This window comes from Apteryx mantelli, chromosome 2 (assembly GCF_036417845.1).
Source record: "Apteryx mantelli isolate bAptMan1 chromosome 2, bAptMan1.hap1, whole genome shotgun sequence".
NCBI lineage: Eukaryota > Metazoa > Chordata > Aves > Apterygiformes > Apterygidae > Apteryx > Apteryx mantelli.
In genome coordinates, this window is record NC_089979.1 from 58,082,157 (window position 1) to 58,107,163 (window position 25,007).

The window sequence follows — 25,007 nt, forward strand, 5'->3', positions numbered from 1 at the left end:
TAACAAAGTTCATTAGAAATATAATCTATCTATACACCAACAGCAGTAAAGAAAAAGAAGAAGAAAAGGGAAAAGAATTATTTTCTGCACCCCGTATTAGTTTTAGGTTTAAAGCAAACTCCACTAGCAAACAATGCAACGACTTACAAACAAAAGAAGCTTTTTGGAAAATTACAAGGTAAGAAGGCGGCCAACGAGCAGAGACCACAGATTGCTTCACTGTGTTTGTGCAATTTGAGCTGTATTTATTTTCCCCTTGCTCAACAAAAAGAAACATTTCTGGAAGATCTAGGGATGGCAGGGAGCTTTCACTCCTAGAATGACAGGGAAATACTCCATGAAATACCTGAGCATACACAGCTCGCTAGAACGTAATAGGGACATGCTACAGAGTATATTCAAAACCAAGTATTGAGTCACACTCACCCACATGGTGAAGGAGTTGGAAAGGCACAGTTTAGAAGAACACAAGCTACTTTTTTCTCATGTAAGGTCTCTGAAACCTTGGCAATGGCTTTGCTCTAAGGCAAACAGAGCATACAAGGCAGCGAGTGGTGCATTTTCCTGAACAGCCAGAGCACAGGGAGGTTGTGAAGGCAACTTGTTTACTTTCCAGTGAGTCTGCTCCAGGCATACAATAGTATGAAGATGATTTGAATGTGCAGGCCGAAGGTGAGCAGAAAAGCAGCACAGAGCAACCCAAAAGGCAAGATGCAGCCAAACAAGGGCTTAGAAAACTTTGAAGAAATAGTTGATGATATTGCCAAGAAAGGAGTAGGTGGCAGGCAGTTTGCTTTAGCCAAGGCAAAAACAACAAAAATGCAAAGCCTGAATTAATGTCTTGGCAACAGGGAAGAGAGGGGTGCTTTTGGCAGATGGCAGTTAAGGATTTGGCAGGCATCTGGAGGAAAGGAAAGAGTGCAAGTCCAAGATAACACTAATATGCATGCCCAGATAACAGAGAAAGATAAGAGAGACAATGAGCGACGTGCAGCAGAGCTATAAGGAGTTCAGGTAGCAGGGCAGCATCCCCGAGGCCCTACGGAAGAGGCGAGCAGAGGTGCAGGGAGGTGAAATGACACATGGGGAGCAGAGACGGCAACACGAGAGTCATCAATTATTAGGCAGCGGCAGTAACGCACACCCACCAAAGCTGATGATTAACCTCTTGGTCAGGGAGAAGCAGAAATAAAGGAAGCTACTGAATGAGCTATAAGAGATTTTGAGAGAAAATGGGAGAGGGAGGCTTGAAATAAAGGTACAATAACGATGAGAAAAGGTGACAAGAGAATCGGACACGGATGTTTCAAGCTTACAGAAGAGTATGTGAAGGAAAAAAACCCTCTGTCAATTTAAAAGAATATCCCTACCTTCTTAACCAAAGCAGGAGTTAATCTACTAAGTGTGAACAGCTTGGCTTATCCTAGTTAATTATTTAAGCTTAACTCCTTGCTGTGGGTGAAGTACTAAAAGTATTATAGGTGCTTCATAATTACTATCGGTTAATAGGAGAGAGGGCCATGACAGAATACACATTGAGAATTCAGTCACACACAAATCCCAGCAGAACCCCTTCGTTTTATTTATGTTTAATTTGCCCTCTGTATTTCTCTTTGATAAATAAAAGTATCTTGCTGCACGCTTTACAGTCTCCAGCAACACTAAATGATAATGCAAGAATTCAGCAGTGAACATCTTCAGAGTCTTTCATTCAGGCCATTAAGGAGAGATCTTGGGGCTTGCTTTGTTTTTAATGATTGACATTACAAACATTTAACTGGCAGACAAAATTAAACAGTTTAAGATGAAAATGTTCATGCTAGTAGGTCATGGGGAGCACAGAAGCTTACCAGTTGATTAAAAACTCACTTTGGAACAAAAACTCGAATGAGTTGCACTGTGTCAAGTCAGTCAAAAGAAAGTGCAAAATTAACAAAACCTCTTTTTCGCCTCAGTGAGCCCCAAGACAGATTCAGTGTCCTTCTTGCTAAAGAAAGTACTCAGTGCTGCAAACTCTGACTCAACTGCAAATCTTGCTTTGTTTAATGTCTCAACTTCTCAGGTCACGTGATTTAGATAAGAATTTAAATGTTAATGTTCACACGAAGAAAAACATTTAGTCACAAAGCTGCAAAAAAAAAGGAATGGGGTATGTGTTATCTAAAACCTAGAAACTAACTTTAAAAAAAAACATAAATATATTATTTATAACTATTTGCTATATCCTGGTCTCACTATATGCACACCTTGTGATTTTTGAATGGCTGAAGATGGTGTTATTGGGAATTTCTGAACTGGCCACTACAACCTGCTCCATTATTAACCTACTGAAAATGCATATCTCACTAAAATTCTAACTCAGCTTTATTTGTGATATTTTCCCCATTCAACCTCTGTAGATCCCATGAGGGGACATCATCTTTCTCCTCTCTCCTCTTGCAACAGCTGGACATTCACAATCAGAGGACAGAGCTTGTGTTGCTCCCAGCAGAGAGACAAGACGGCATAAGAAGGTAAGAGAAATTAAAGGCTAAACAAAAATTAATCATACTGTCTACTTGTTCATAAAGATTCCACATGTTCATTTGCATTAGGTCAGCTAAAGCTGCATAAAGAAGCCTTTCATAATGTCATTTTCCCAAGTATAAATTGCTGGGAGTTCTATACATGCAAAGGGAAGCGGGAGTGGCTAATGAGTTAATTTCTACATTAAAACATGGTCTACTTCACAGAAGAGTGGTTTAGATGAACTGGATCAACGTTTCTAGTGTAGGTATGAAGCAGGAATGTTAGAACAACTCCATTAATGTTAATCTGAGTTAGTATTGTAAAGAAGAGCACTGCTGTCATCAAACACAGTGGGAGCACTGTGGATCCACTCCATTCATAAATAAATATTTCTCTTCTTTTAAATTTCTCCACTTTTTAAAAATAAACTTACTGATGTTGTTAGTTTCATCTCTCAATCCTTGTGCCATTTGCTTCATGGTTAAATTTAAAACAACATTAGCATTTAAATTATAAGTTCAGAAACTAGTACTTGGTAACTGAACTGCTGAAGTGAAATTAAATGTTCAGCTCCCTTGAATTCCTGTTTTCTTTGAGAACTGACCACATTCAAAACTGATAAAGAAGCAGCTAGGTTATTTTAACTATGTTAAAATTAGCCTAGTCCAGTAACAGCATGTCATATTTCTTGGTGTAGCAACTATGAAATAGTGCTGCTTAAATATACGAGGGCATTTGCATTAGTCAGAGAGTGCCACAAAAGCCAGTCACTCAGAAATTTAAAAAAAAAAAGTACAATTAGGAAAATAAAGGAAAAAAGAAGGTCTGTTTGAGCAATTTTCACTCTTGCAGTGATTTAATAACCTAGTAGGACTCTAAACTTTAACAAATATTGATGTTTGTTTATTCTTCACAGAACACCAGTAACACCCACTTCAGTCCCAGGAAGTTACTCATGTCCTGCGGTGAGACAACTACAATATCAAGAGTCCAAAGAACGTCTGAAAGGGAAAATGCAGCACAGAACGAATGCAGTATTATGTACTGATACTTAACTGGCTCACCAAGTGCTCCGTGCTCTCCCAGAAGTCTGATTTCCATTGGTTTACTAGAAACAAACTTCCCACTGATCCTATGCAGTGGTCCAGCTTAATCACCATAAATATAAGGGTTACATCAATAAAAGCAGTATAGGTTCCATGCACATATATTCTAGATAAAGAATGGTTGTAAACAAAAGGAAATCTTCGGAGAGAAACACTTATATTACACTATATGTCTACTTTCTATCATATTTACCATCACAGCAAAAGGTGTGAAAAAAGGCAAACCAAGATACAAAAATGAGCAAAAGGACAAGATTCTTGATATTATTTCTCTCTTTTATTTTTCTTAGAATTGAGAGAGAGAGAGGAAGCGAATGAAAAAACAAAGTCTAGCTGCTAAAACTCTAAATAGCCACAGAGGTAGAAAGTTAGCACCTAGTCACACCTTTGTTAAGCAAGTGATATCAAGCTCTGCTTAGCTGTTAGGTCCTCTCCACTGAGAGGAAAAGCTGACAGAAAGTAACAAAGTGGCACTTTTTTTCCTTTCACATTATCTCATTTCTTATTTAAAATATAACAACATTAAAACTAACAAGTTTATAAAATAAGTGAAGGAAAAAAAAAATCTTTTTCAGCTGGTTACATGAGGCCAGTAAGATCCTCTGGGTTTGTAAAGTAGTTGTAACAATCACCCCTGGCTTCTACCTTGAACACGAAAATAAGGTGACAAGTAGCAAGTGTAAGTTTTTGCACCTTATAAATTAAAAAACAACGATGTTAAACTTCCACTGGACAAACGATCCAACCAAAATTTTCTATGTTTTAGGCATCAACTAACACAGGAAATAAATAAATTAGAAAAAAGTGATAAAGAAAGAGTGAATAGAATACACTATTCCAAATCAGCTTCTTGGCTTGAGTGCTTTTTGTCTGTGTCATTTTATGTACATTTTATGCACTTTATTGTCATCATTTGTAAGTCTTCTGTGCAATTTTATATTGCAGATGTTGGAGTTCTGAGTGAATAACAGTGATGTTTAAGAACAGAAGGTGGTTTTATTTTCCTAGACGAAAAAGTCAACAGCACACAACCAGGTAAAACTTACCACTGAAATTGAACTTACTAAATTTTAGAGGTGTATTTTATGTTAGTTTTGAATTGCCCTACACAAAATCCACAACACAGTAACAACAAGGTCCCCCTGCACTTAGTCACTCTAAGAGCCATTATCCGGCTTCTAGTCATCCCCCAGAAGTGTACCACTTGCTTGGATTATGGTTTTGTTAACTATTTTGCATGGCTCTTGCCTCAGTGCCTTGAAGTCCAGCTGTTAAGACCAATTATTTTCAATTCTCTATATTTTTACTTTATTTTATATAATAATCAAGAGTTTTATGCAAATATTGTGCATGTATTTATACAAATTACCATCTTTGTCAGTTATTTCCTCAAACTTGGTACTTACTAAAGAGGCAGGAAACATAATATCTCTTTCACAACACTTACAACTAGCAGATTTCATAGAAAAACTGTGTCATATGATCTAAAAAGCCTTTGAGGAGTTTGGTGGACCAGAAATGTAGTTATAACTTATTTATAGTTTATTACTTGCTTGACTCAACAAAAAAAAGTATGAAACAGCATTTCTAATTTCATAATGATATTCTAAACTTGTCTTTTATTATATGCTTAGAACAACAACAACAACAACAGAGAAGGATGATATAAAGGGCTAATAAATTGTATGCAGGCAACCAATATCTAAAGCTCTTTTTTTTCCCTACAGTTTTTCTGAGCAATCAGATTACTCTTTTGGTCTGAAGTGCCAAGCAAATGTGTACATTGGCACTTAACTATCAAAAAATAGCACTTTCAAGCTAATCAATTCATATGATAGCTATCCTATCAATCAATACATATGATACAACAGCATATGATTGATACAATCATCACATACAAAATATAATAGAAATGATACAGAAAGGGTTCTGTAAAAACTGAAGACTTGTACAAATTACCTTCTCCCCACACCCTAAGATCCCATTCAGAGCCATACAAGTTAAATTTGCAAACTTCCACTTAACTTCTACATTTAATTTTGTGATAAAACTTGGTAATTCCAATGACTTCAAACAAAAGCTATGCAAGGAACATCTTGTGCTTTGAGATTAAGAAAAACAAAAAACAAAACACACTCAACACCTAACACAACACCTAAATGTTCTGCTATCTGTGCTTTTCACAGAGAAAATGCTCCTTGGAGGGACCAAGTTACTGCAAGACCTAATTTTCCACCATCCATTAACTGAAATGCTGTCAGAAGACCAAGGTTGAAATCCTCCTCTCCCCTCTTCCCCAGATAACTGAAAGGTTTACCAGGGGCATCACTGGAATGAGGATTTCATCACAAGTCCTGTGTTACTTTAGGGTGTGTAGATTATTAAAGGCACGACATACTGCACTGCAAAATTATAAAGACTTTACAAGGAACAGCTGATTTCTCTTACTGATTCGGGACAGATGGTAGGATCTGACTATCACTAAATCAGCTTAGTCAAATACATTATTAGTTCTCCAACCCAATATTCACTGTGTATTCTTAATGAAATTGTTGAATGAAAAGGGTGATGTGCCAAACTTAAAGAGCATGAACAACAGAAATCCATCTTCCTCAAAGATCAAACTTCTCCTGATATACTATAAACATTTATACAAATTACAAAAAACAGAGTTCCTCTTGAAAAAGCAGCTCATTACAAAACACAGAAGATCAAAATGGAAACCCTACTTTCTGCTTACTTTTTAATCAAGAGTGTTAGGTCGTTTCTTTGTGGCCATGAAGTAATTCAGGAAAATCTGGAGGTCAGAAGATTGAGTGCCACAGAACGACATCTCAATGAACAAGCATAATGGACTTTCAGGTATCTAAGATATCTGGTCCCTCAAAGGCTGGACGTGCAGCATCTCTATGAGATAATCCCATCAGCAAGCAATCAGCACTTCATTTCTCAGAACTGGCATCTAGATCTCCAGCACTACTTAATACTCTCAAGAGAAGATACATGATTCTACTCTGATTTCGAGAAGGCAATCCTGAATCACAATTAATTCTTACCTTAAGAGCATAAATAATAAAAAGTTTTCATAGAATTACCAGATTTGTAACCCAGCATTCACACAGAATCTTACTTCTGTATTTTTCAATGCATAATCTCCTTGCAATCAAAACTCATTTTGATGCAAGACACAGCCCATATTTTACCAATGGAAATTATTCTAATAAAAACATTTTTGCCGGTCCTCCTTGCAGTGACATTTCTTCTCTCTTGTCCTCAGAAGGTTAAAGCTCAGTAAATGGAACTAGTGATTATCACTGTGCACAATAATGATTCTTTGCTGCAGCAATTCCCACTCAATCAGTACGTTATTTTCATTTACACTCAATGGTGATAAAAAATGATTCCTAGATATGAATATATAATACACACATTTTATACTATTTGAATTTTGAATAGGTAACATATTTTCATGTAGACATGGCATTTCTTTAATGTAAAATTGCGACACATCTTTAGAAATACTAACATTCTATGCTATTAAACACACGCTCGTTTCATTAAATTTGGGAGGTGTTTGGTTTTATGCTTGAATACATACAATGAGCTAACAAATACATTCTTATTTGTATTGAAGGAAACACAATATCCTTACAACTTATTTCTCTAAATTATTTTCTGAAATATAATCAGTACTTCAAGCTCCCAGTGAAAAAAAGTAAAGCAGCATACTGTAAATTTTAGTTCCTAAGGCAAGTACACCACAATTTTTGTTGTATGTTAAGATATTTTTAATAATTATAATTCCATTAATTATAATAATTAATAATTATTATCCATATAATGGATAGCTCTGAAATAAATAGAATTTACATATAGAAGTCTCCTTAAAATGTTTCTAAAAATAATTCATTTCAGTCATTTGACATGAGCTGAATGGTGTCGAACAAAGTTTATTCACCACTGTTTGAGACAGCCTATTTCACTTTTGACTTTTGCACAAATACGAGAGGTTGTGTGTATCTTTATATTATCATAGATATGGATTAACTAGGTTATTCATACACAACATGCCCATCCTCATATAGGTGGGTCTTTTCAAATACCTGGCAATTAAATCTTTCTACATATGAATCACTTAACATTCACAGAATACCTTCTACATGAGTACCAAATGTTTACATATGAGGCTGGTATATTTTAGATAATCTTCATCACCTTGGTTGAGTCAACTAAGTAGTGCTCTCATCATTTACAGAAGAGAGTCACAGGCAGATGCAGATGAAGTAAGGTCATCTTGTTCCTTGCTCCCATCTTCCTATTATGGCTATGGCACATGGACCCAGAACTTCACACACTGTTCAAACTGCTACCTTGAAATAAATTGTGTACTCATTTAAGATAGTTTCCCTCTACTGCCAAAATTTGGTGATTATTATTAGCTGTCATTTTAAGAAGTCTCCCACATGTTTTAATACATTTAATCAGACTGCATTCCTTTCCATAGGAATCAAACGAGTGAGATAGGCACACTCCGCTGAATTTCTAGTTCTGAAAGCCATAAACATCATTTACTCTAAGTCTAAAGCTGCAGCCCCAAAGGGATTTTGGAGGAAGCAAAAGCCTCTCACTCCCTCACAGTCTCCTTTGAGATGACAAAGACAGACAGAAGAGCCAATATGCCAATGGTCACAGTGCTTTTTAGTAGAGACAATTTAAAATGAAGTCTCTATCCCATGGGAAATGTTAATCTTCTTAAATTTTTCTTTCTAAATATAGACAAAAACATTAAAAAAAACACACAAAAAAAAATCTTTCCCCATGGAAGAAAACAAAGTAGAAAATATCCAAGCAACTCTCACTAGACATTTTCATTTGAAACAAAAACATTTTTCTTTCCCAAAGTGAAATATTTTATTTTTTGTTAAAAATGTTTTACCAGGGGTTTACTAATATCTGTATTTTTAACGTTATGGCCTTTCATTACCTTCCCTAAAGAAAAAAAAAAAACACAAAGCAAAATTGTAAACAATATTTACTATGTAAAGCAGATGACACACCAGATTACCATACGTAAATAAGGCACTAGGTTTATGAACCGATTTTCAACAAATGCTGAAACAAAAGCAGGATGTATTTGCTTAAACTGAACTGGATGAAGAGAAACAAAATGTGCCTGCTTCCAATTTCTGTACTTATATCAATTTGGACTTACACGGTATCCTTTAGAAAGCATGTTCCCGTTTGATCATTAATACTTGCTAAAATCTGGACGGCCTTGACATTTTACCATTTGTGGTTGAATCAGCTGGCCTTTCACTTTATCTTTAAAACAGTTATTTTCATATGAAGTTCATCTATCTATAAACCTTTTAGCAACAGCAATTTGTCACCTTCATATGTACTATTGATAAGAAAACAAACAACCCTCCAGCGAAGATGCATGGCCTGGCCCCATCTTCAGGCTTCAGGCCTGAGGCACTGATGGAAGAGTTAAAGCTTAAACTCCCTTTTACATTTCAAAGAAAGTTCAAAGACAATGAGAAAAGACTGCCCTGCAAAGGACGTAGAAATTTCATTTATTGCAGGACACGTTTATTTAAGGAGCAGACTGCATGATTTACTCTGCATGATAATAAAAAATTATAATATAATTTGGGTCCGCATCTTGCTCAACAGGAAGGTCTACCCAGTTTTCACTTAAGTCTTGGATTAAATCTATGAATTTGACAAAATGATAGTTTGAACATTCTTACAGCACCAGTCACAGCTTAGTATTAAAGATACAGAGGCAAACTAGGGTCAAGATATACATCAAGCAGATTGAACTGAATTTGTATTTCTGTTTCAAACCCAGCAAAACATTCAGTGATATCTCTTAGGCCCCAAAACATTGACAAGTGATAAACTAAAGGAAATATTGAAAGTATCTGAAACAAGGACATTTTTACATGAACAAGGCAATCTTAAGATCACTGGTCTTCCCTACTTCCCTCCAAATTCTTGACAAATGTGACGTCAAAAAGCCCCCGGCCATTTTGAAAATGAATTAAGTATTTATTCCACTGTTTACTAGTTCTATCTAAAGTGTACTGAGAGAGAATTTAGCCAAGAGTAATTATCTAAAATAATATATGCTGCTAAAGGTATATATTTTAAAGAAATCAAAATTGAACAAGGTTACACTGGCCACATGATATATCTCTAATCTTGTTTTTGGAAAAGCACGTGGCCTTTCTTTCCTCTGCTTCTGAATGTGAGACTAAATATCCGACAAGACAGTCTTATGCAGCTGTTAACACAAGTCATAAACACAATACATGTTTCATGGTAAAACTTTGCAATGATAACTCCATCCTAAAAATATACATTTTCCACTATGAGATAATGAGAAAGAGCTGAGCTAAATCGGCACCAGTAGAAAACGCAAAATACTTGTCTTACCTCCATCTCTGTGCAAGGTAAACGGTCTGATTTACCTGTAATAAAAAAAGGTTTTCAGATTATTTAAGTAAAAGACAATAGACAAATAAAACTAAACACCTGAGTCAGCTTTTTTGGGGAGTTACTTGCAAATATTCTTTGCCTTACTTCAGTCACACACTTCAATAATATTGCCATTATGCATCACAGAATTAGCAATAAGAAAAAGGCCCTGCCCTCTTTATTTGGATCCCTCACAATTTTCCCTTTTAAAAAGATGTGTCTTTAATGCTTGGCTTCATTATTTAAATTGTACGACTGAAGTTCAGCCACAGAGGCAACATGAAACATGTTAGCTTAAATTAAGTAGCAGCAAATAATTAGTCCTAGAGAAAAAAAAAAACACCAATTCATAAACCATGAAAAAGCCACTGTTTCATCTGATTACTGCTGGTATATCAAAGAGTTCAACAACTACATGAAGTTCAAGCAAATTAAAGTAGAAATCTTACTGTAATATTTTTGTAAGTCTATCTTGTCAGTTTTTGCATTTCCTCTGAGCTAACTAGAGCCTGAAGAAACAACACTTTGGAATTTATGCAATACAGAAAAATTAAGTTTCTGAACTGTTTCTTCAAGTTGAAGTCTCAATTTTCCCAAGACAAAAGACTCTTTGGTATAGAAGTGTTCACGGCTTGACAGCTTATAAAAAATAAGACTGAAATTTCACCTTATTATTAGGGAGGTACCATTTCACTAGAAGCAGTAAGTTGATCATTTGATAGTAATGTATTTATATCAGAGGAGTGTGAAGCAACTCTGACAAGATGATTTTCTGTTAGAAAATGACATCCAAGAAAATCAAATACTCAGCAGAAATATATCTATTTCAAAGGGAAGTTACCTGAGCCTTTAATTTGAAAGCATACACATATTTAATTTTACTTTTTTGTCTTTGCTTTTTGGCTGCATTACACCCCTACTGCTCATGTAAAATTTGCAGCCACAAAATTTGGTGGCATTTAGGCCAGGAAACCCGTGCTCAAAAACTAGAACTATGCATGTTTGCTCCATTATCCTGCACACATTGAAAGCATATGTTACAGGTGATGGTTGCTAGCTACCACCCAGCCTGACTGAAGGATCTACTGCTGGTAATAGCTAGGAAGAGCCCACAATTTGTAGTCCTAACTAGAAGGACTGTTTTATCAGATTGCCTGGCAAGCTCAAGGAGTTCAACCAACTGGTTAGCATAAGGTTTGCACAGAGGAGTGCTCATGCTGACTTACTATGTAAAATCTGAATGGCATGCAAGACTGCCAGCGCTGGAGAGAGTCAGCCGCGTAGAAAAAGATGAATTTTTCATATTGAACTAGTCACCTCCCCTTTGAAGCTAAAGGTTAAACATATCTTGAATGACTATGGAACACCTAACTAACAAAGTGAAAGTCGTTTACCTTCATTTTAACCTGGTGCCAGCATAAGCTGAATGCTTAGCACCAGTGTTTTACTGCAAAATGAAGAGCAGAAGAGTGACTTAAAAAGGCAGCTTTTAAATAACGTATCATTGTTTCAAAAGGAAGAGAATCAACCAGAATCACAGCTCATGATCCATGTAAGAGGCATTTTTTTGTGTTTAAAATGGTAACATTCATGAAATATAAAAGATAAATGGGAATGATTCACTACAAACCTTTTTTGAAATACTCTTTATATTAGCAGATTTATGAATATTAAGAGTATTTCTGTGAAACTCAAACAACAGGTGACCAGAACAACGTGCCTCTCAGAGGCAATACAAGATCAGAGATGTAGCTGAGAGGGGAAATAATGTGCAGCTTCTTTTGACAAAAAAAAAAAAACAACTATTTTTTTGAAAATTTGAAAATTTTAAACCTATTATCATGCAATGGGATACAGAAGTCAACCAGTGTTTGCAATCACTGCTACATTAAAACATTTTGATTTACATCTCCTATGGTTCTGATGAAACGGGAGAACTGTTTAATGGATCCCCTCAGTAGTACAGACACAAAGCATTCATCACTACACTTTAAAGCAGTGCTGAGATCCTAAGAATATCCTTTTAACCAAGTCTTAACCAAATCCTGAAGTACCAAACAAACTAGCCCAGGCCAACATCTGTAATGCAAACATTGTATTTCTCACAGTCCCTCCAGATTTAGTTTTGATAAATCAGCTTTGTTAAGCTTTCACGAAAGATGTTTCTCAAGGAAAAGCGCTCAAATTTTGGAAACTTTCATTATTTCATATATGGTACTACCAAATCTTACTACTGCTTTCAGAACAAATCATAATTCTGTTTTGCTGTTAACATAACTAATGCAGGGAACAGATTAAGCTGGATTATTTATTCCAATTATTTGTGAACGATCCAACCAGCGACAAAACAAGAGAGGAGCAAGATTTATACCAGTACTTTAAAAAACAATAATAATGTCATGACCCCTACACTGGGGAGGAAAGGGCGAATAACAAGCAGTTCTCAAGTCACACACAGCTCAGATGTGCCACAGACAATATTCTAAACAAGCACAAACTACCGACTTAAAGCACTTTAATAACATATTCCACATTAAGGTAATTATTAACCATCCATTCCTTATGCTGCTGTACTGCAGTCCCAACCATACACTGTGCAGAAGATTCCACTGAGCTGCCTGCAATCACTTATGAATCTGCTCCTTGGGAAGTTTCCCACATTTCTGAAGAGATCAGTATTAGTAGTATTGGCCCAAGAAATATGCACTTACTTGCATCTATCAACGCTGAACTCAATTTGCCTCTGTATAGCCCATGCAAACCAATTTACTTATGCTGACTAGGAGCAGATTTTTTGTCTCTTCAGCTGACGAGACTGAAAAAACAGAAACTTTTAAATGTAGCCTAAGGATCACACTTTCCTAATTCGCACGGGGAGGAAAAAAAATTTCCCTAAGAAGTCTCAATTTATTCTCTTTGTCTGCAAGCAGTACTAAGTGCTATCTGGCAAACAGGTGAAGACTTCCAAATTTATTTCAGCTGCTACTTCTTAACATAGACCCATATTTCTCCAGATTTTACCACCATTCAACTAAACACTAATCTGTGTAGGATCTTCGTCATTCTTACAGCCAAAAAATCACCAGTATTTTTCCACGACAGCTTTCAAGTAGTGACTAATCCATTCATTACTAGTAAACAGCATTATCTTCAACTGTCAAGTTAGCATCAACTTATAAACAACCTGTAGGTTTGGAAGATCAAATAATTTTTGACTCACAGGTTGTTGAAAGGCAAAAAATAAAAAAGAAAAAAAAAAGAATTTTTGCAAGAAGGTTAAGAGAGGGTTAAACTGGAGGTTTTCTGTATCTCTGAAAACAGTCTTCAATAAGATATAAACACCATCAGAAAAAAAAAACAAAAACACCCTTCACATTCTTTTTTGATTCCTTAGTATTGCCATTTGAAATTTATTTGTATTTTGAACCCCCTACATGAGGAGTCATGCCAAATTTTCATCAAGCATTAGGATACAGTGACTCATCGCTCAAGGCAGGAGCTCAGGCTGCTGCTGACACACAGTAAAATAATTATTTTCACATGATCTTTCTGAATGCCATTAGAAAAAGACTATACTCAATTTATCAGTGGCCCTTGCCTCATTCGAGTGCAATTTCCATGTCTCCCAAGGATTAACAGCTCATGCATATAAAGGGTCTTCAAAGATTTGAAAAATCAAAAAGAAAGCATATCATCTACTGCTGCCAATAGCAAGAAGCACACACTGAAGACTGAATTTTAAGACTGAAATAAATAATTCAGTACATTAAAATGGACTGATACAGAATATTCATAAGAAAGCATGCAGTATGGGCAAAAACATTTGTACTCCACAATCCTAAGAAAAGCTAAAATACCAAGTTGATGCTTGTGGCTTGACACCACAATCACACGGCCATTGTTTTAACAGTAAACAGCTGCTCTAAGAGCCATGCAGCTTAGAGCCTCAGAGCATCTTCCCAGCCTTCCTTTAGCATCTAAGATTCCTCTTTTTAGATCCAAAAGCATTTGCCTCAGAGCTTCTTGCAGAACCAAGACCAAGTGATTGTCAGCACTGATTTTCAGACAACAGTTTAACTGATGTACGTTTCAGCAACAAACACCTGAAAACCATTTTGTGGGAAAGATTAACATGCTACTTAAATACCACAGTCTCTTTCCGCAGTTTGGGGCAAAATAAACCTATTATTTCCATGGTGGTAGAACCCAAGGTGCCTTCACACAAGATGTCCACAGCCCACATGTACTGGAGGACGGTAGCAGAGGTGGCAGAAGGAGGGACATAAGGGCTAATAGAGGGAGAGTAAGGGAGAATCTGGGAGTCATTATCTCAAGATCAACAAATTCAACAGTCTTTAGTCAGGCCCCCAAATTAATGATAAATTGAATTTGGATTTGCTGTCTGGCTTTTAAGCCTTTAGGAGGTACTGTAGCTTTTCTCTGCCCTTAAGGGAATGAGGAACTCCTTAAAAAATAAAAAAAAAGTTCAGACTCTCACTAAAACATTTGATTGCAGGAACTGGAGCATTAGTTAACAAATCTGACAAGATTTTCAATAAAAGAGTGAAGATTAGTACCAATAAAAGGGAAACAAAGAAGAAAACAAAGGCAACCAAGTAACACAAGGAAAACAGAGGCATATGTAAGGAACAGAATTCAGAACTAAATGAAGAGACAGCAAAATAAGGATGGGGCAGGAATGAGCCAGACTTTTGGCAGAGGATGAATATTTACAGGATAAAGAGATGAAAGAAATGCAAGGACAGAGAGAAATCTTGGGAGGTAAGAAGAAAAGGAAGAAAAGTGAAAATGACAGAAAAGTACAGGAAAAATGTAGGTTGGAAGTAAGAGCCTGCAGACTGCAAAGAGGAAGGTCAAGAAGAGTGAAAACAAGAGCAAGACTGGATTAGGAGCAGTCTGAGGAGACCCTCAAAGAGCAGCTAGCAAAGAGAACATATTTTTAAGCAAAACATTTAGGCTTTGGGGCCCAACATATCTCTCCTTTAAACTATGTGATTAGAAGACAGCAAGAAACAGGGCAAGTTTTTACAGCTCATCACTTGTTGGATCTTACTCATGACTTATGTATCAGACTACAGCTGACTATTTAGAAATGGTATGTCTCATTTTTCAACTTGAGAGAAAAAAAGGAGAGAAAGTTGTAAGAAAATGCAAGGAAAATTCTTAGAGAGAAGTAAAGGTTACTAGACTGTGAGAAGGAGGCCAGCACTTTTTTCATCACTGTATCAATCTTTTCACACCTTCATCTTTCTCCATTCAACTCATTCACTGAAGTTATTCCTCATTTCATACAGTTACAAGTAACCCCTGCACAAAGCAAATATAATGACTTTCTTTAAAAGGCATTTCTCATGCTACCCCAGTCCTACCTAGTAACTCTTACTGGGTACTGTGTGGTCAACTGTCACCTACAACCAGCTCCTGAAGTTGGATTCTATTACCCTCTTTTTTAAGTGTCATTTTTCTTTGTCCCATGAAGTCCCTTATATATTTCACATTAATTCCCTGCAAACATAGCAACACCATGGCAGACACCTCATTTTTTCACTTTTCCAGCATAGTCAACAACAATGGCAATTTGACTTTTCTTTCTACAGCAACATTTTTCTTGCACTATTCAAGCAAAACCCAAATAAATTACATGTTATGTTATCTTTTACTTTAAGTCATGGTGAACTTCTGGATCCCACAATTCCTGAAATATTTTCTAGCTATAGTTAAAGCTGTTCCTTGTTTGAAGGTTTTCCTTAGGATCAAAGGTAGATTGCAGACAACACCAAATTAGTCCTTGTGTCTTCACTGCCTATGTACCATCTTTAGCATATATGCATACAAATATAGGTAGCCAAGGTCACCCATCATTGTTGGTAACTTCCTTGCATTTGGTTTGTGCAGATGTTTAGAATATGCTTTTTCAGGAAAAAAAAAAAAAAGGCTTATGTTGGATTTTTTTTCTTTACTTTTCTCCTCCCCGACCTGAGTTGTCTTCATTAGGGGTGTCTACCTTATATTCCCAGAGAAGCCATGTACTTCCCTGTGCACAGGATGCATCAGCATAAGCCATGACTGGAAACCTTCCAGTTTACCCTTACGTACTGGGAAATACACTAATCACAGAAAGCTTAATACGAATAAGGCCTAAGCTTTCTCTCCTTCACAGCTCAGACAGCTGAGTGAACAGAGATAAAATATTAACTCCCTGAGGTTCTTCTCTACTGTCCAGCGCCCTTTTCTTCCTACCTTGACTTCCATCATTAACACAGACATCTTAAAACTCTAGCAGAAAATGGTGAGGTTGAAGACACCAAACCTTACTATCTTTAAATACAAATATTTCTGAATACACTAGAACAAAACCTCAGTTGAAAATTTTTAATTAAATGTTAACTTTAGAAGTAGTATTTATTTTAGCAGTATTAACAACAGCACCAGTTTTGAAATTTAAACAGCAAATGAAGCTACTCTCATTTGTTGTCTTTCAAAAGGGTCAACAAAATCAGAAGTAAAGTGTTGCTACATTCATTTTCCTCTAAAAAGCCTCTGTATTTTCCCTCAGCACTGTTTGAGAGACTGATACACAAAAACATGGCTTCATGCATACAAGCTAAATCTGCATTTATTAGCCCTATACTCCTCCGCACTGCCTTCCAACACCAGGGCGCACAAGGGTGTGAGGAGGACACAAAACTCATTAAAATTGCCCAAACAATGTAAGCCATTTCTCTCCAGCATGTCTCACCCAGAGCTCTCTGAAAGCCACCAGTCAACTTTTCTGTGATCTTTCTGATGCAAAGCCAGGATACTCCACGCATTGTATCCTCCCTCTGAATACCTGGCACATTTCCAAGAGAAAAATCTGCATGGTGCTTAATTCTGATAAAACCAGCAGCGACTTCCCTCTGTGCCTTCTCCTCTCAGGAGAGGACAATGCAAATGAACGGCCACTGGCATTCCCCACAGAGGTGAGCTCTCCAGAGGGAGAGGGAAGGCCAAGGCGCGCTGTGAACGTGCCAACGGCTGGAAATCCACCTCGCCTGGTTTTCTAACTATTGCCCTTGCTCCCCTCCAAGATCCTCACAGCCATTCCTCTCCAGGAGGCCAGCTCAACGTCCACTGCAATTTGTGATTACCTTAACTAAGCCTTCAATCCAGCACCAAGAAAACCTGTGGGAAAAACTCATTTTCTCCAAGCTTTCTCACCCCAAAACTTTCTTGCGGGGAAGAAGGGGCAGCCAGAAGCTAACACACTGGGAAGCTACAATCCTTATCCTGCTTACAATGACAGCACAACTCCAAAGAAACAACCTTGTGTTTGTACTGTAGCACTCTGCCACAGCTAAATACTTGGCACAAGATTTTTTCTTAGCTCTTGTGCAGTTTTTCTACTCCTATATCTGTCACTTCAACATTGTTGCTGAAGTTTAAAAAAAAATGTTTATAAGGACTGCTCCTCAAGATGATTTGCAGAAATTAAACCACATCTTTATACCAAACATTTTAACTCATTCAGAAGCTGCATCTGGCACTTTACTTGATGCTACCGTTAGTTAATTTTATATAAATTGCAAGAAACTAAAAGAAGAGTAAAATATCCATTAGATAAAACATATTCCACACTGTATGTCCAGTTCCGCACTCTATCTCCAATGTCATCTTGGTTATTTCTATGCAACCCACATTTCTGTGGTATTTAGACATCAGACAGTACATACAATGATTCATATTAAGATGACCACAGTGAACTCTTCATTTCTTGCATATTCATGCTTACTTCAGGTCTGGCAAAAAGAGACAGTTCACAACACACTGCGAAACCAGCACTTTAGAAGCGTCTCCAAAGCAGATTCTGTGACCCGGCTGCATTTGCTCTTGAATTAGCCTGAGCTCCCCGACAGGCATGACCGATGCATCGTTCTTCGCAGCCCTGAACAAAGCCCGAATGTTCGCTACCCAAAGACACCATTCTTTGGGGACTCCTTTATGCGCCCACACAGGATTCTATTGTTTACAGAAAGAGAAACTAACGGCCAGGGCTTGTTGCCATGAATTAGCCAAACCTATAGACCAACCTACAGCTAAACATTTTTTACTTATTACTGTAACAGAATAAATCGTTTTACAGCCGAGAATGTTAACCCACAGAACGCCTCCTGCTCTAACCAGCCTTCTGACAGAGGGTGCCTGAGATACAAAGGCAGGAAAACAACTACCCCGAATCCTTCCTGATCCTCCTCTTGCAAGGGATTCACATGTCAGGTAATATAAATGCTCCCACGAAGACAAACCATGGAGTGATATTTTAATTCTGAATAATTTTACTTTTATTTAATCAAAGCCTAACTTAAATTTTAAAGAAAATAAGATAACAAAATATTAATAGAACGCGTAGATAAAACTGAAAAGAAGATCTGAGAATCATTGCTTGGTTTTGGCTAATGACCGGGATTCAACTTCAAGGTTGTTTTTCTGTCCCCAATATCAGCGAAACTCATCTTTGTTTCCTATCTCAAGGACATTCTATTCAATTTTTAGGTATTTTTACTTGGAATTGCAAGTATTGTGCATTAACTGAAAAACTGACGCACGAGAAATGGCTTTGGAAAAGTACCATCTATTTCTACAAAATCCGCACTTCCATTTAAGTTAACTTTAGTTTGTATCTCAAGAGTAAAATTATTTCTGACAGGCAGCTTCAGGGCCTATGCTACTCTACACTGCTCCCCAAGTCATAGCACCAGGGCAACGGGTCTGATTAATTTTCATTGCTATTAAGCAGACCATGCGAGCATAGGAATAACCATCCTTTTAAGAGGCTTGAGCCGAAATTGGCTCAGAATGCCCACGAATCACCACTTAAGGACACTGCAGTGAGCAATAAGGAAAAGAGCTGAAACAGTTCAAAAGATAATGAAGAGAAGCCAGCCTAAGGTCAGCTCTTCACTAGTCGATATAGTGAATTAGCAACATTCTCTGTATCATGCATATGACGCTTTCCAATACAAAACGGCTACAAGTTCCACAAAACAAAAAACACCAAAAGCCACTTGACTACAGCCACATTTATTTCATGTTGCCGACAGTTACTGCTACCAAAATCCTTTGGAAAAGTTTCATTAAGGCTGAGCAACGGCCTATATTGCAAAAGCGCACTCAACGTTACAGATATTAGGAAGACCAGAGGCAGGGAGAGGACCCCAGGGCAAATATCACTTCCTTTCAAATTCAGGCACTTACCGGCCTGAGGCTGATAAAAAAGGTGGCATCACTGATTAAGGCCTATGAACGGGCATCTGGCAGGAATCTCCTCTCCAAACCTCCCCTTTTCTGTTATCTGGACCAGAGGGAGCACTACCCCTGGGTTATTCCCCCCTCCCTCCCCCTTCCTTTTAAGCTTCCCCAGCAGTCTTAGCAGAATGGATATCTTGTGTGTGTGTGTGTGTGTGAAGATTCTCAAGACTAAGCACAAGTATGTGATGTTAACTGATGCGCAACAAAATACACATAGCGAAGAAGGTAAAAAAAGAATAAGAGGGAAAAAAAAGAACTGGAAAGAAAGACAAAGAGGTTAGGTTTTGTCTGTATTAAGATTTAAATGTGATATCAACATAAACCAGTTAGCACATGCTAACTAAAACATTTTAATGTTTGTGTGAGATGTGATGTGCAGCTTTAACATACACTAGACATGCTGGATGTTGGTGATGAGCCTGAACTTGATGCCCAAACACCTTCCTAAAAGTCATTAAAGATGTATTGTAAGAGGAAATAAAATAAGCCCACAAATAGCACAGAAAGACTGACAAAAGCAAGAAAAGCGCAGTATTTCAATAGATTTCCTAGAGCAAGAAAGAGAGATGAAGTCCGATACCATCTCAAAACATTGTAAGCAAATGCAGCATGCAATAAGCAGTACATATCTCTTCCATGTTCTTGTGCCATGCAGATGCCTTGATCGGGAAAAGTATTTCCCTTATCACCTCTGGGTGTTGAACAGACATTAATTATTTTAAAAAATGGAGTATTATAATGTTAAAAAAGCATGTCAGATCACATTTAAATGGAAATCGTTATTAGACTCATTTAAATAATATAACAACATTGTGTCCCATCTTCTATTCGCTATATTTTGATATCTGCATGTACCACTAGCTCCAGACTGGATTACTGTAATTCTCTGCCAAAAGATCTTTCAGACAGGCACTCTATTAAAAGCCATCATTAATTTGTAACACCAGACATCTTATCCATGTCCTAAATGCTGAGGGCTCATTAATTCCATTTTGAGAATTTAGTATTGCCTTCTGCTTCATATAATTTTAAACCCCTAAAATCTCAGCCTCCCTGTAAAATTCAGCGACGCTGGATGTTAGCTAGGTTGATAACTGGTAACTCATCACATCGCTCGGCTAGCTAGCTCTGGTTTCTTTTCAGAAATCAAGCTTTACTGGCAACCAAAAATATTCCTCGTTACATTCATAACCAGAAGCTTTGAAATGCTAAGAAGCAGAAACGCACCCTTCTTTTCCTTTCCAACGCAAAACAGGCTTTTCCTGGGTGTTTTTCAAACGCGGGTGGTACGTGCTAAGTCCGCGGTAGGTGCACGCTGCTCTATCATGTACTTAAGGGTTACACCGGTGTGTTCCTAGCAGGGGCCTCCTGACGGCCAGCTACGTGCGCAGGAGCCTCGGCGTGAGCAGGGCGGCCGGAGGCACCCGGCGGCACCGCACCGCACCGCACGGCGGCGGGCTCCCCGCTCCCCCCTTCCCTCTCTGCCCGCGGCTCGGCGGCCGCCGGAAGGGCCCCCCGGGGCGGCGGCCCCCCGGCCTCACCTGCGGGCGGCGGCGGCGGCTCGCCCTGCTCCACGGTGACGGCGCCGTCCCGCCAGACGCGGAGGTGGGCGGCCGCCCCCGGCCTGGCGGCGGGGGCCTGGCCGCGGCGGGCGCGGGCCCGCAGCGCGCCGCAGCACTGGTAGCACACGGCCCACGCCTGCTCCTCGTTGATGGGCTGGTTGTAGAGACGCAGGATCTCCTCCAGCGACAGCGCCTCCGGCTGCCCGCCGCCGCCGTCCTCCTCCTCCTCGGCGGGGCGGGAGGCGCCGGGCCGCGGCTCCGCGCCGCGCTCCGCCGGCAGCGCCATCGCCAGCGCCCGCCGCGGCCGCCCCTCAGCTCAGCGACCGCCTCGGCCGGGCCCCGCGGCGGCGCCCGCTGCTGCTGCCGCTGCTGCTGCTGCTGCTGCTGGTGGCGGCGGCGGTGGTGGCGCGGGCGCCCGGAGCCGCCGTGCTCATCCTCCCCCGCCCCGCGAGTGCCAGCAGGCCGCCGGGCGGCCCGAGCCGCGCGCGGGCGGGCAGCGGCCGGCGGGAGGAGCGCGCCCGGGCCGCCCGGCGCTGGCGCGGGCGCGGGCGCTGCCGCCGCCGCGGGGGGAGCCAGCTCATAGCAACGCAATGGCGTCCCCGCCCGCCGCGCCGCGCCCCGCCGCCAACGGCCCCGCCGCGCCCCCTGCCGGCGCCGCGCGCGGCCGCCGCTGCGGCCCTGGCGGAGCGGCGTGTGGGGTCGCGCCGCGGGGCTCCTGCTGCCCGGCCGGGAGGCGCAGCCGCCGCCACCCGGCGCGGCCGGGGAGGCCCCGGGGAGCGGCCGCGGCGAGGCGGCGCCGCTGAACCCCCTCGTCTGCCGAGGACACAGGCGTCCGGCGGTGGTGTCAGCCTCGCGCGGCGCCAGTGCTGCACCACCATCTGCATGCCCAGAAACAGCTCCAGTTAGAAAGCAGCATGAAAATAAATTAAATATATATATATTTATTTAAACGATTATGTTAACTTTCATCTCAATCATGGATGTTGCAGGGAAAATTATTAGCAAAACCCTCATTAGAAGGAGTAGGGCAGGAGCCTCCCAGCTACACAGAAACGCCGAAAGCAGCTGGACAAGCCATATCCACAAAGGGCCGAAAATGGGGTGGTTCTCCGAGTATTTGGAGAACCGACTTTCCCATTCCTGAGCTTGGCCTGGCCATTTGTGCCAGCCTCTCCCACAGGCAGTACTCAGTCTGCTGCCACTTCGTATCGCAAGTATTGGGAAAATAATCTTCCTGGTGACTGAATAAATTCAATTCATGTTAAAAGTAATTTTTAAGGGTTTTTTTTTCCCCTGTTCTATTCTAGAATTTTACCAGAATGTGTCTTAGCACCCCACTTTTCATGAACTGTTAAAACTGATAAAATACAGTATGCTGAAAAGACTGAACAGTTTTAAGTTCTAAAGACTGATTTCTTTATCAGTATTTTGCTTTTATTTGTATTGTATTGAACATGGATACTTTTTCCCTTTTAGAATTGCATACATACTTACACATACACTGCTGAAAATGAAACACCATTAGTATTTTAATAAAGCTATTTAATATAGCCATAACCACCTTTTATGATCCCAGCCTTTTACATTAAATTAGATATAATTAAATAAGCAGAGAATTCATACCATCGGAAGTTTTGATCAGGCTACTTGTACACTGTGTGACAGACAAAAAATATATTGATCTTTCAGGTAAAGAAAGGTAGATAATGCAAAAACAGATTTATAAAGTTTTTCAAGTCTGTCAGTGTCAGGCTCAGAAAGTACATAACGTACTGTTAAAACCTCAAAGTGACACCCAAAGTGTTGCAGTATGCAGTATTCTAGCACTTGTGAAAAACAGACTCAACAATGGAGTCACATTACTACACTTTTGATTAAATATACAAGCAAAATACTGATGCTCACTTCTGCTGTACATGCTGTGACCTCCTCTAGGGTTACTTACTCCTTTTTGCTTTGGCACCAGCAAAAACAGAGTTGGATCATTCCTATGTTATAAAGGCCAGTATTACCAAGCAAGAAATTTCCCTTAAATAAATCCCAAAGTAGGACAGAATGAGAAGCAACTAACTGAAGTAGAAGCCTGAGACTTGTAGTGTCATCTGCATAACTGAAACCAGAAAGAAGCACTGTGACAGAAAAGCAATTCTGATTGAGAACAGGAATAACCGATTCACTTCCCATGCAGGCAAGCCTTTGCCCTGAGATGCTGTCCCACACAAACGCACACTGTGCTGACAAATGCACAATGGTGTCTTTTGGAATGATGTTTTTGACCAACCATATAAAGTGAGCACTGAATGGAAACATACCATTTCCTCAAAGGTTTCCTCAAAAAAACCTCAGGATTTTTTCATGCTTTAAACACAATTCTGACAAGCTGCTTCATCTAATTCTGCTACCATTCAGCAGAAACACAATATAAACCAGATAAAAAAGGAGCACAGAGCAATGAGAGAATTCAAATCTATAAATCACAATGCATGCACTCTTACTCCTGTTTTACTTACAGTAAAGCCATAGAAGAACATAAATATTCTAGTGACTCTTGCCTGAGCAAAGAGCAGAACTTCTACCACTTGCACTGTAATGAAGCAACTATCCCAGCTTAAAATATTAAAAGCAAAGCTCAGGCTCAGTGATGGTCAAAAAGGCAAACAACATTAATATAAAATAAAGTTCTGTTTTTTTATTTTTGATTTACCTATAATCAGTGCCTCGTCATCCTCTGTTTAAAATGACATAGCAGACCAAGATGTGGTGGATATGGATATGGTGGGTAATCAAAGATATAGAATGGTTTCTACAGAAGGAGAAATTAAATAGTTTAGGAATCTTCAGCCTTAAAAAGAGGTAACTGGAGCCTATGCAGATAAAAACATGAGGGAGATGCATAGCATGGAGAAGTCCAAAAGGGACCGATTACTTGCCTTATCTCAAAGCAGGAAAACTAGAAGACACTCGGCAAAATCATCATCTACATATTTAAGAAAAAACAAAATTACAGATAAATAATTAGTTATGGATCTTATTGTCACAGAATGCTGAAGGTTAGAAGTATAAACAGGTTTAAGAAGGAATTGGACAAAATCATGAAAGGCTAATAAGCAAAATAATCTGGCTACAACTACCTCAAAAACTTCTTAAACTCTATTGCCAGAAGCTAGGGAGATAATAGGGAGAGATAAGCCTTGACATGATTTGATTTTTTTTCTCCATTTTTTGTCATCTGTTACATACTTCTGTTGAAGAAAAAGCATTAGATTAGACAGACTTTGTCTAACCCAGTAGATATTCTCATGTTAAGGCACACAAGTCTCAATTTTAAACATCAAGAATCCATCAGTTGTTAAATCCATAGATTAAGATCCAGGATTACCTTGACCTTACTAAACTGCTCTTAGAAGCTGAATTTAGAAGCTACTGTTCGCTCCAAGAGAGGCGGAAACAATTTTTCTTGTGGTAAGAACACTAAGTTGTTAAAAATAGCATATGGATACACTGTTGGGTAATTTTACCTAAGTTTTGAGGCATTTTCATGAGACATAGGATAACACACTGCTGCTTAGCCTTTTACTGCTTCTCCCCAACAGGTTTTAAGCACCTGTCCACATATCAGGAAAGTGTAGGTAGCATAAGTTTTATAGTACCTTTCCCTTACAGCAGTGTTAAGTGCATAGACACAGTTTCATCTATTTAACTTGATCAACTTCTAAGAAAGACAAATTATTCAAACCGAAGCTTTCTGTCCTGGTAACAGCAGGGAAAGGAAACAAGATAAACCCTTGGTCAAATCTCTGTAGAATACCAGTCATCTTTACCATAAATATGAGTAAGACCAGGAATACCTAATAATAAAATCTGAATGCACAAGGGAGAGGAACTAAAAAAAAAAAAAAAAAAAAAAAAAATCAACTAAAGAGTAATAAATGTCACTATAAGAGATGCAGTGAAAAAGACAGGCCCATCTGTCCCTGAAAGCATCTTTCCTGTGATTCTAACTCAAATCTGGGAGGGCAGGGGAGGAGGGAGTTGCCTA

The 25,007-nt window shown here is 39.1% G+C and overlaps 1 protein-coding gene across 1 annotated transcript in view; it reads right to left on the reverse strand.

Annotated features, from left to right (window-relative positions):
* SPIRE1 (spire type actin nucleation factor 1) overlaps nt 1-21,254 on the reverse strand; it is a 133,522-nt gene extending 112,268 nt beyond the window's left edge. The window contains exons 1-2 of the mRNA XM_067290726.1: nt 20,948-21,254; nt 10,056-10,090 (exon numbers count right to left, since the gene is read on the reverse strand). Coding sequence (XP_067146827.1) covers nt 10,056-10,090; nt 20,948-21,254 — 342 coding nt within the window. The remainder of the gene's footprint in view (nt 1-10,055; nt 10,091-20,947) is intronic.
* Between the last annotated feature and the right edge of the window lie 3,753 nt (nt 21,255-25,007).